Below are 12,196 nucleotides of genomic sequence, written 5' to 3'. Positions count from 1 at the left end.
TAGTCGATATCAATCGTATTTTCAGTCTTAAACTGGTATCAAATATTCTATGTTTTGTTCCGGTCAAAATTTCATATGTTTCGGTCATTTCGGTGTGTTTTAACCCTTTTTGGTGTCAGGGGCGAAACTAGAACATTTTTTAGGAGGTCGAAATTAAATTGTAATTTTTATTATAGTAAAAATGTAATTTAATCATTTTAATAGCCTATATCTTTATAATTTTTAAAGGATTAAATTAATTTTTTATCATTTTTAGGGAGCCAAAGTACAATTTTACCTTTATTAATTTAAAAATTTTAAAGCGCTTAAATGAAAAATTTTCCATTTTAGGGGAGACCGGGGCCCCTGCCGCCCCTGTTTTGTGTGTTTCAACTTGTATCGGTGCATATCGGCCTGTATTGATTAGTACAAAATTTTGATATTTTAAACTCACTTTTAAAATTTTTAATCTTACTCATTTTCATTTTTCTATAATTACATTTAAAATTAAAACTTATTAAATTAAATTATTGAACCTACTTAATAGTTTTAAGACTTATATTTATATATAAATATATTTATATGGATGTAATTAAGATATATTTACATGTATATGTATAGTATAATTTATTTTATCAAAATAATATATAATTTATTAAGAAATTAAAATTATCTATAAATATATGTGAAAAATTTTAAACGTATATATAATTTATAAAAGAGCTAAAAATAAATTATATAAATATACACGTGTATGTGAAAAATATTTAAAAACATCGACAAATCTAAAATAATACACATACACCTATTAATACAATATTAGCTACCTTAATTTAAACCGCAATTTTTTTTTGAACAATCTTTTATAGGTTCTGATTATCTTTACTCTTCTTGATACAATACTTAGAACTACTTATAACCTCTTCTCAACCCATAAATAGGAGAATAATGCACTTCAGTATATTCAAACCTACATCTACTTGTATATTAACAAAAATATCCATACTAATCGAACTTAGACTCAATCAATTTAAACCGAAATTACAACCCTCATTCCAATATAAGGTTTGTATGGTTGTTTGGGTATTTTAAAAAATAAGAAGAAGAAGAAAACAAGATATTTGTCATTACTGTCCTATTAATGGGCATTGAAGATGATATGTCAGCTCTGTAATCGAAGCTGCATGCAGAGAATGGAAACCATAAGAGAAGTTTGATGCAATAACTCAATTTCAATTAAACCCCAACTACCAACTACCATCTATTTAATTAAGTTGGTCAAATTATTATTTGGTCCCTTTACTATGTTCCATTTCAAAGTCCCTATAATTTAGCATAATTTAACAATTTTGCTTTTATAATGTCAGTAATATTAATTATTCCAATGCTAATGCAGATTTTTCTTAAAAACACCGATTTTGGTTAAATTATGTCTAAGTGATTTTTTTTTCTTGTCGGAATTGGTGTTTTTAAGAAAAATTCATGTTTGCATTTTGGTTAGAGTAGTTAATGATGTTAATTTTTGGATTAAGTAATGATATTATTAAAGTAAAGTAGTTGAATTATACCAAATTATTGAGTGCAATAATAAGGTGCATTACAGTCACAAGAGGAACACTCGAGTTCAAACCTTGGAAAGAAAGGGCCCGGCCCCTCAAAATTTTTGAAAATTTTAATTTACCCTTATAATTTTTTGAATATTTTAATTAGGCTCCCTAAAATTTTTTAAATTTATTATTTAACTTTTGAAAATATTTAAAAATTTCAATTAGACTTATCAAAATTTTTGAAAATTCTCACTAAAACCCTCAAAGTTTTAAAAACATCTAGTTAGCCCCCAAAACTTAATACCAAAATTCACCACTGGAGACAATATTGTTGGGAGGGGTACCCATGAACCCTGAAAGAATTAGGCTCTATGGACTATAAAACGGACATAGAGGATGCCTTAGTTATAAAAAAAATTGTAAGGGCTTAAATCCAAAATTTAACGTATTAGAAGGACCAAAACCGCAATTTCACCTATTAAGCTCTATCGTTCCAACTCTCCATCTATATAAACCCCCCAAGCCTTTCGCCATTGAAACTCATCACCTTTCAAAACACTTCTCCAGTGACCCAAAAAAGCTTCATTGTCTCTTCTATTGAAAACCCCATGGCTGCTCTTAAGCTAGTTTGTGCTCTAGTGTTGTGCATGTTGGTGGTTGAGCCCATTGCCACAACCGCCATAACATGCGGCGATGTGACAAGCAAAGTGGCCGGTTGCTTATCATACTTGCAGAACGGAGGGAACGTGCCGAAGGCTTGCTGCGACGGGATCCGGTCCCTGAACATGATGGCTCGAACCACCCCTGACCGCCAAACCGTGTGTGGGTGCTTGCAAACTGCCGCTAAGGCTGTCAAAATTAAAGGCAACTTGGCTGAGACCCTCCCGGCCAAATGTAGTGTCAACATCCCTTACAAGATCAGCACTTCCACTAACTGCAAAAAGTTAATAAACTTACATCCCTTTCCTTTTACCTTTTATTTATTGGTTTATTTCAGTTTTAATCCCTCTAAGATACTATCAGTGCTAATATTATCCTTTTTTTGTTTTTGAAATATGTTACAGTGTGAAGTGAGATGGATGAAGAGAGGGTTTTGCAGCAGCTTGCAGGAGATATAATATATGATTAAAAAGAAGAAGAAGAAGAAGAATGAATAAGGATTTTGGATGGAATTTTCAAAATCCAAAATTAGTCTCCACTTTAGTGTAGTGAGGCTTTGTTTATTTTGTTTAATGTTTTGGTCCCTGCATGTTGGCTCTTATTTTATATCCTCTATGTATTGGCTATTTTAATGTTTTAATGAAAGGAAGTTTATGCTTTGTCAGATCAGAGTAATATGTTTTAATATTGACTAGCCTATTAAATTTAATGTAAATTGATAAAGGGAAGTCTAAGAATTTATGGAAATTTATTTAAACTTTGAAACAATTCCAACACATTTGATGAATCCAAAAATCACCGATTTTTTTCTGAAAAGTAGATACCACGTGAGTATAGGTCAGTTATGATAATTGTTTATCCACTCTGACTCACTCAACTATATGAAATTATCATTTAACCTTTTTAATGCATTTACCCCGCCAAGTTTAGGCATTTTGATGCATACAAGTATTTCAGTATTGATAGAAATGATCCTTCCCTCGTAATTGGCTATAGCGAGAACTCCTGAATCTAGAGCCACTTGGCATTCCATCCCAATTCCAATAATGCATTTCTCAGAACGAGAAAGCGGAACTACTTGACGTTGCATATTAGAACTCATTAAAGCTCGATAAAAGGAATGAGGTATATATAAACTATTACAAGGGTAAAAAGTAATGAAATATAGAAAAAACACTATATATTTTATATTTAAATATTTTTTTGAAGAATTATCTTTACATTTTTTTTTTATTTTAAAAAGATTGAAAATATAAAGATAAATACTAAAAATTAAATTAAATTAAAGTGAAGCGAGGTGGGGCTAGATGTATTCGACATCCATGGAGGTAATAATGGTTTTCAATATTATACAATTATAGTGGAGCTCTAACACCCCTAACCCGAATTCGTCGCCAGAATAGGGCTACAGAGCATTACCGAAATTTACAGATTGATTTTCAGACGTTTCATTTCATCTAGCATTCATATTTGAAACCAATCAAAATTAAAACATTAATGAGCCAACGTTGGCCAAAATTAACTTATACATGCCATTATAACCAGAATCAAATCATCCAAAATTACCGATAGAACCAATGGATAGTGTGATATATCTCTGACAAGCTTCCAACCCAATTGAGCTTTCAATAATCTGTAGGGTAAATAAAAAAAATACGTAAGCAATGGATGCTTAGTATAAGCTCGTGTAGTCTTTAATCATATTAGTTCATTTAAAATATGAAATCTATACATATCAAGAATAATCCAATATTAATACCATAGTACTCATGAAGCTATATTCATCAATTCACAAGGTGAATAAATTCACAATATCACATATTATCCCAAGCTTAGTAGGACTTTATATAACTTTAACTCTTCATAATTTCTTTATTTTCATTTTCATTTCTTTACTTTCCACACTTATTCCATATGCGTGACACACAAGTCAGAAACATATCATTCAATCATAGTCACAAGCTAGTGCATTTAACTAAAGCCTTTTCTGAATTGATCACATGATAAGTCATTTCATAAGAAATTGTATAATTTAAACCATACCACTTTTTCATGAACACTAGCATATTTTCCTTCAAATACTTATCAATCCAACGCTTCCATTAAATAACCATATTACTATTCAACCAATAGCTTGGCACTTGCCTAAGCATCAAGCAACAACACTGGTTATTGTACTTGCACACATTACATATAAACTCATCATGCATAATTTTCTTGTATCAACATATTAAAGATAATCATACATTTACATGTCATGATACATATCATTCTCTTATCGTTTTTTTCATGGATATATATCATTCATTTTATTATTTCGATATTTCATGTACCATCATTTTCATGAATTTCGCGTACATACCGGTAATAGTTCATTTCAAACTCATGTTATCTCACTTCAGAACTTTACCCGTTATATCATTTAAATATCAATGGTTACATTTATTTTAGATCAATACCAATAATAATCTATAAATCTTTCAATTCAACCACATAATTATTTTACCGTTTCTTTCTGTATCGAAGAACGACTTACAAATATGAGTATATCGTTTTCAGAAGCCCGAAGGCTGAACTTAAGCTCATGAGAGCTAAATAGATAGTAAACACGAAAGTCCGCAACAAATGCTGAACCTCGGTTTACTTGGGTAATTTGCCGTCAATATCCTTTACATTTGTAATGCCATAACCCAGTTATGGTCTTATCCGTCAATTTATCCATTGGCACAGAACGATTGTACTCAATCCCGCGTTCAATCCAAACTGGGTATTAAATTCAATAATATATTTCCAATAATAATTCAATTCCATGTTTTCTATTACCCTTATTATTTTCCATATTTATCCCGTTGAATTTCTCAGAAATTCGATGGATTTTCAGAGGTACACTTTTAGTGTACAAATCTGGGTCCGTCAATTCATATTCATGTGCGCACATTTCCATTTCAGAGAGCACACTCCCGCGAACCTCATCCTTACAGCGGGATTACCAGCCCAGGCTAAATCCCCTGCAATGACAATTACTCTAATGAGCTTGGATTTGAATTACTAGTCCAAGCTAAATTCAGACCCTAATTCGGATTACCCGTCCGGGCTAAATCCATTTTCCACATATTCTTCGGGAGGGCTATATCAAGATAGGATCACTCATTCGGGCTAGATCCTTTTTACCGTCAATTCCTTTTCAGAGATCCATCGAATTTTCCTTTCATTCAACCGGGATTTATTTTCTCTTTTCATCAAGAATATCAGTACTTCATCAATTATCATACAATAAACATCCAAATCATATTCAAATCAATAACAAACATTTCAAGCATTTAAGAATATAATTCAAGTTACACGAACTTACCAGGCTAAATTGCAGAAATACCAAAATTTAAGGACATTTTGGTAATTTTCCATTTTCCTCGAATTTCCACCCAATCTTGATCTAAATTAATATTTCATTCAATTTATAATAAAACAATTCATTTCATGCAATTTGTTTATTTTTGACATTTTACAAAATTACCCTTAAAATTTCACTTTTATTCAATTTAGTCCCGAATCTAAAACATGTAAATTAGCTATTTTAAAATAAAATTATATTAGCTGAATATTCACATATATTTTCCTCCTCCTCCACTCCATTCCACATCCTTGATATATACATAATATCACTATTTACTTGTTTACTCATAACAAGCTGTTCACTTGAGTCATAGTCACTAAATTAATTATATCTTAAGCTATAGAACTCAGAATTGAGATCCTAAAATTTTCTCTAAAACTAGACTCACATATCTTGTTACCATAAAATTTTTAGAATTTTTGTTTAGCCAATAAGTACATTTTATTCTTTAAAATTTCCTCTATTTCACTGTTTGACAGTTCCGATCCCTCTTCACTAAAAATTAATTATCTCTTTTACAGAATTTGGATGATGTTATAATTTGTTTCTATTGAAAATAGACTCATTAAGGAATTTAAACATATAAATTTAAGCCTATAATTATTTTTATTAAATTTTTATGATTTTCCAAAGTCAAAACAGGGAACCTGAATTCATTCTGACCTTATCTCACAAAATTTATTATATCTCATGATTTACAATTCTATTACTTACGCCGTTTCTTCTATGAGAAACTATACTCAATAAGATTTAATTTTATGTTTTATTCATCCTCTAATTAAATTTCCAAAATTTATGGTGATTTTTCAAAGTTAACCTACTGCTGTTGTCCAAAACTATTTTAGTGCAAGATGTTGATTTCTAAGTTTATAACTTCCTTATTCCCTTTCTCTATAATATTTCCCATCACTTTCACTTATTTCTCTTCACTAATATATCAAGAACATAAGACTTTATATAAGAAAACTCTACTATAACATCTTTTCCATGCTTTTTCAATAATATCAAACTTAAAAATATATTAAAATCTCAAGGTTCTTACCTTGTCCTATTGGTTTCAACCTTTAACTCGATTTTCTCTCTCCTTCGGCTTCTATTACTTGAATCTAACTTGATATTCTAGCTCCCCATAGTCTTCTTGTTATTTTTCTCTCTTGATGGCTAAGGAAATTCTTTTGATTTCTAGGTGAAAATGATAAATTTTTGGTGGAAGGACCAAATTGTAAAGAAAGCAAAACTTTCTTTCTTTCTCTCTTCTTCTCACGTTAATGCATGGAAAAATGGTGGGATGGTAGCTTTTCATCTTTCTTTCCACATATATATACTAAATAATAAAATAATAAAATATCATTTAAAAATCAAATTAAACTTATATTTATTTATTTAATTAATCTAAAATATCTCCAACATCATCATTATCTTCTAGATTTCTCTCTCTTATTAAATGACCATTTTTCCCTTTATGATCTTTTAAAATTCCATCCTTGAGTCATTACTCAATTTGGTAAATTGCAATTTAGTCCCTCATAATTTTTCACCTATTCAATTTGGTCCTAATTCATCCATTTTCCTTAGTTTCTAGATTATTCCACCCTTAAAATATTTACACCTTTGGTCCTTCATCTTTTTCATATTTACACTTTAACCCCTTAAATTTTGAATATTTACTCTTGGGCAACAAAACTTTTCTCACTTTTGCGATTTAATCCTTTCTTGAATTAATATGTCATAATATACTTCCCAATGTTGACATAACTCAAAATTACCTTTTTATCACTTTATTTCCTTATTTTACTATATCAGAGATATTATCTTACTTTCCTTACTGTAGAAATTTTCGTGGTACTACAGGAGCAAAGCATTCCAATTATGGGCCGATGGTGGATTTAGCAATATTCACTCCTGCCCCACTCCATTGCCATCCCTACTAGAGAATGCTACGATTTTAAAGAAGAAAAAAACTTCTCAACATTAGAGGCATTTCTTAAAGAAAAGCATCGCCATATTTTTCGACGAGGGTTTTCGCAGTGTATTTGGCTTCGCCGCTATATATTGAAAAAACATCATTAGCATTCAATAAATTAAATACAGTAGAATTTATCGTTAATGTATCAATAATTATAGGGTAAACTACCTCACTAATCAATCTAAAATTAGATCGTTCTTATTTTGATCACTTAAAATATTTTTGGTTAATTTGGTCACTTTCGTTAAAGAAATTGACCAAATTGGTAGCTCAACTATTAAATCAAGTTTTTGTTTTTTTTTAATTCTCCTTTTTTTCAATTATTTTCTCTCTCCTCTCCTTTTTTTTTCATTTTCTTCCTTCTAACCTTGGAACCCTAACCACCACCATCATTAAAGATGTTGTCATTGCTTCTATCAAACCACTGCCAGCAAGCTCAAAGTAAAAAGACATCTAAAAATCAAGCCATGTTAATGGAAGAATTAGGAGATCAAAGCACAAAAATTCTAAAGTTTTGGAAGTAACCTCGTAAGTTTTTAGGGTTTTTTTAGAAATTTGATCCTATAGATTTGAAGTGGATGCTTTGTGCTTTACTTTGGTGGTTTTGACTCAACAGTCTGACTTCGAACAATCGTAGTAGCGACAGTGAGAAGTGATGGCTATGGGTAAAGAGAAGGAATGAGAAGGAAAATAGGGAGAAAGAAGCATTCCTTGTCATCGTTCATTTACAGAACAACGCTCATCGACAGTGGTTGAACGAAGAAAGTGACAACATTTTTAAGGGAATCGATGGCTAGGGTTTCTAAGGTTAGGAGGGAGAAGATTGAAAAAAATAAGAAAGAAAGAAAGAAAAATTAAAGAAGAAGAAATAAAAAAGGAAAACAATTCCATTAAACTTAACAAATGAGTGACTAATTTGACCAATTTGGTTAACGGTAGTGACCAGATTACTAAAAAAATTGGGTGAGTAAAATAAGAACGACTTAATAGGAAAATTTACCCATAATTATTCTAAATTCTAAATATTTTATTATATTTATCTTTTATGTATTACTAAAACTTAAAAAGAAACATTTTGATGTTCAATAATCATATTAGATTTTGATTAAATTTGAAATCAAACTGAATCGGACTCTTAATAGAGAGTAAGCTCTTTTAGACTTATTTGGTGAGTAAAAAAGGAAAGTTAAAAAGAACATAAAAGAAAAAAAATTACTCAAAATAAAAAATATAGAGATCGATTGGATAAATTAACCTAAAATTTTTGTTTGAAATGATGATTTAACGTATCACGTCAGCTTACCGTTACACCGTTAACGGCAATTAATGATTCAGTGATTAAAATATTACAATACGATAATATAAGTGACTAAAATATAACATTTCAAACATAAATAACTAATATGTAACATGAGACAAACAAAAGTAACTATTTTAATAGTTTCATTTCTTATTTTTATTTCAAAATCCCTACATCCACCCAATACATCTATCCATCAAAGATTGGTTCAGCCACCCAGTTTGACTTCATTGTCAACTTTATTCCACAGGAGCTATCAATGAACCCAATTTTCAATTATACTCTTTCCCCTTTCAAGTTATTGGTCCAAGCTTTCAAAAACAAAACTGCATAGATCTCAGTGCTCGAACCTCAAACATGGGTGAAGTAAAGCTGGTTGGAACATGGGTAAGCCCTTACACTTACAGAATCAAATGGGCACTGAAATTGAAAGGCATAGCCTTCGACTATATAGAAGAAGATCTCTGCAACAAGAGTGCTTTGCTTCTTCAATATAATCCCATTCACAAGAAGGTACCAGTTTTCTTTCATGGTGGGAAACCCATTTGCGAGTCAATGGTTATTATTGAATACATTGAAGAGATATGGCCGCATAATCCTTTGCTGCCAACTGATCCTTATGAGAGAGCCATGCTTCGGTTTTGGATAAAGTACGCTGAAGATAAGGTACGTAATTTTTTTTTTATAATTGTTTTTGTAAAATTTTCATATGGAATAGACTTAAAATTTTGTCAGGGCCCGATTCAACCCATGAACAGGTCTATTTGCAAGTAGGTTGTCATTTTTTTTTAAAATCAAAATATTTTTCATGTTTATTTTATGTTTTATACAAATTTTCTCTCTAAGAGTACAATTTTCTCTCTAATTTAAAACTTTAAATTATTGATGAAATGATTTATAAGCCATTTTTGTACAAAAGGATTTATACAAAGCCTTTTTTTCTAACTTGGAAAACGTTTTCCATTTCCTTGGGAGATCTTTACAGGGTCCATCAATGTGGATGGTTGGTGAAGGGCAACACAAAGCAGACCAAAATAGCTTGGAGATGCTGAAAATTATAGAAGAAAAAGCACTTGGAGACAAGAAATTCTTTGGAGGGGACAACATTAGCATGTTGGATATAGTGTTGGGACTTGGTCATTGGTTGGGAGGGGAGAAACTGCTTGAAGCTCATAAGCTCCATCGTTTGCATGTATGGCTCAAAAATTTCAAGCAAGTTCGTGTCATCAAAGAAGATCTCCCTGACCTTGATGCCATGCTTGCTTACTTAAGGCGTCAAAGGGAAATATCACCAGCAACTCATTAATGATTCCAAGGAGAATTCAAAACCAAAAGAGCCCCCTTGAATAATAGTAAGCTTGGGTATTATCTGTTCTTTTTGATACAATATTTAGAACTACTCATAGTCCTTTCCTAACCCTTAAATAGGATGATAATGCGCTTCAGCATACTTGAATCTAAGTTCTCTTACACTGGCAACAATACCAATGCCAATCGGAGGTAAGACTCAATCGGCAGAAAAAATAATTAGTTCAATTGCTTAAGTTTTTGAAAGGATGTTATTCGGAGAGGTAGCACCAAATCCTAAAAGGATTGGGTTCCTTCTTGTTTCAAGAAGTAAAGACCATTTTCATTTTTGTTTTCTAGGAAAATGAAAAAAATTAAAGAAATGTGATTGGTTGAAATTTTAAAAATGAATTTTGGAAAATAAAAATGAAAATATGAAAAATTAGAAAACAAAGTTTGTTTTCACTAAAATTACTTTGTAAAAATAATTGTTTTAAATTTAAATGAATCAGCTCTCATCCAAACACATATCAACACAAAATATTTTTAAATAATTTTTCAAATATTAAATCAGACACTCTAGTTCAAATCTATATAAATGTAATTTTATTAAAAAATATTATTTCTCATGTTTCTATTATAGAAAAATGGTTACTAAATATGCGTTCATTATTGAAAACGGAGAGATCCACTTCCACGTGTAAAACGTAAGTGGTTTTACACCTACCATAACTTTTTATATGATTGATATTTTATATTTTATATTTTATAGTTGTCATATTTCATGCTCTATTCATATAGATCATGCATATCAAGTTTGTACGAATTACAAATGTCTAACTATTTGTTTTATGTAAAAAAATTTAACCATTAAATTTATATTAATATAGACAATATTTTAGATTAATACAATAGAGGTATTGGATCAATTAAAAAATTTACATGCATGATAAGTACAAATATCTTGATAAATATAGTAATTGGAATGCAAATTGGTTATGGGGCCATACGATGAGTTTCGTAACGAGTCAGTCTTTAAAGTTGAAACAAGAGCGATGTTGGAAGGATTATTCTTAGCTTGGGATAAAGGGTTTCGGAAAGTTGAAGTTGAGTATGAAAATGCTTTGTTTGTTGAATTACTTTTGTTTGGTGGAGGAGCTAGTAGTAGTTTAGTGGAACTACAATTGTTACATCAAGCTTTGTGTCGGAAATGGAAGATTCGTATCCGACATATCCCGAGAACTCTTAATGGTGTTGTTGATCACATGACTAAATGTGCTGATACAGGTAGTTCTTTGATACGTTTATTTAGATCCCCACCAGCTTCGGTCATGAAGTTGTTAGGAATAGATTGCAACATGTCTATTTCCTCTTGACTATGGTTTTATCTAATGTAATTGCTTAATGCTGCCCTTTTCTACCAAAAAAAAATAGTGATTGGAGTTTTAAAATATCAACCATATAAAAAATTATGGAATGATGTAAAACCACTTAAATTTAAAATATTAACAAATTCTTTTTTGAAAGATAAATTAATTCAATCAATGAATGGAACCATACAAATTAGGAAAAAAAAACACTTATCGTAGATAGTGAATGACAAGCTCCACCAACACAACAAAGGCTTTAGCCTTAGCATCAATAGAACATTATGACACGTTGACAATTGGCTTTGTTACAACTCAAGCATGACATATTTGGAGTGGTTGCAAGCACTTAATACGATAAGAAAATCAACCCCAGATGGTCCAAAGCAGCGAGCAAAAATTGACAAAAGAATCAAGTGTCGAAACCTTTTTTGAATCGACTTTTTATTTAAAAAAATGAAAATAGGAGTTGCCACCAACCCTTTTTTGCTTAGGTGTGATTGGATCACCTCAAAACTAGACCATTTTAATGAAACGTTAGATTTGTTAAAACAATAATATTCAGTCTTACAAATCTAACTCCCAAAATTGGTACCTAGTTGATTACTTGATGTTTTGATGTCGGCAGTTAAAAATAGAAATTAAACTACGATCCCTCTTTGCACGATTTTTTAATTAAAATTATTTAGTTAAATC

General features: G+C 30.7%; 2 protein-coding genes across 2 annotated transcripts; both read left to right on the top strand.

Annotated features, from left to right (window-relative positions):
- The first annotated feature begins 2,053 nt into the window (after window positions 1-2,053).
- Window positions 2,054-2,850, top strand: LOC105796607 (non-specific lipid-transfer protein 1). Its single transcript, XM_012626354.2, has 2 exons — window positions 2,054-2,469; window positions 2,591-2,850. The coding sequence occupies exons 1-2, from the start codon at window positions 2,135-2,137 to the stop codon at window positions 2,598-2,600; spliced, it is 345 nt and encodes a 114-aa protein (XP_012481808.1). The 5' UTR covers window positions 2,054-2,134; the 3' UTR covers window positions 2,601-2,850.
- A 6,197-nt stretch (window positions 2,851-9,047) lies between these two features.
- On the top strand, window positions 9,048-10,307 carry LOC105796600 (probable glutathione S-transferase). Its single transcript, XM_012626347.2, has 2 exons — window positions 9,048-9,512; window positions 9,832-10,307. Exons 1-2 carry the CDS (start codon window positions 9,204-9,206, stop codon window positions 10,150-10,152), a joined length of 630 nt encoding a protein of 209 aa, XP_012481801.1. The 5' UTR covers window positions 9,048-9,203; the 3' UTR covers window positions 10,153-10,307.
- The last annotated feature ends 1,889 nt before the right edge of the window (window positions 10,308-12,196 follow it).

This window comes from Gossypium raimondii, chromosome 3 (assembly GCF_025698545.1).
Source record: "Gossypium raimondii isolate GPD5lz chromosome 3, ASM2569854v1, whole genome shotgun sequence".
NCBI classification, from domain to species: domain Eukaryota; kingdom Viridiplantae; phylum Streptophyta; class Magnoliopsida; order Malvales; family Malvaceae; genus Gossypium; species Gossypium raimondii.
Note: the sequence above shows the minus strand (reverse complement) of the source record. Positions and strands in the feature narration are given on the sequence as shown.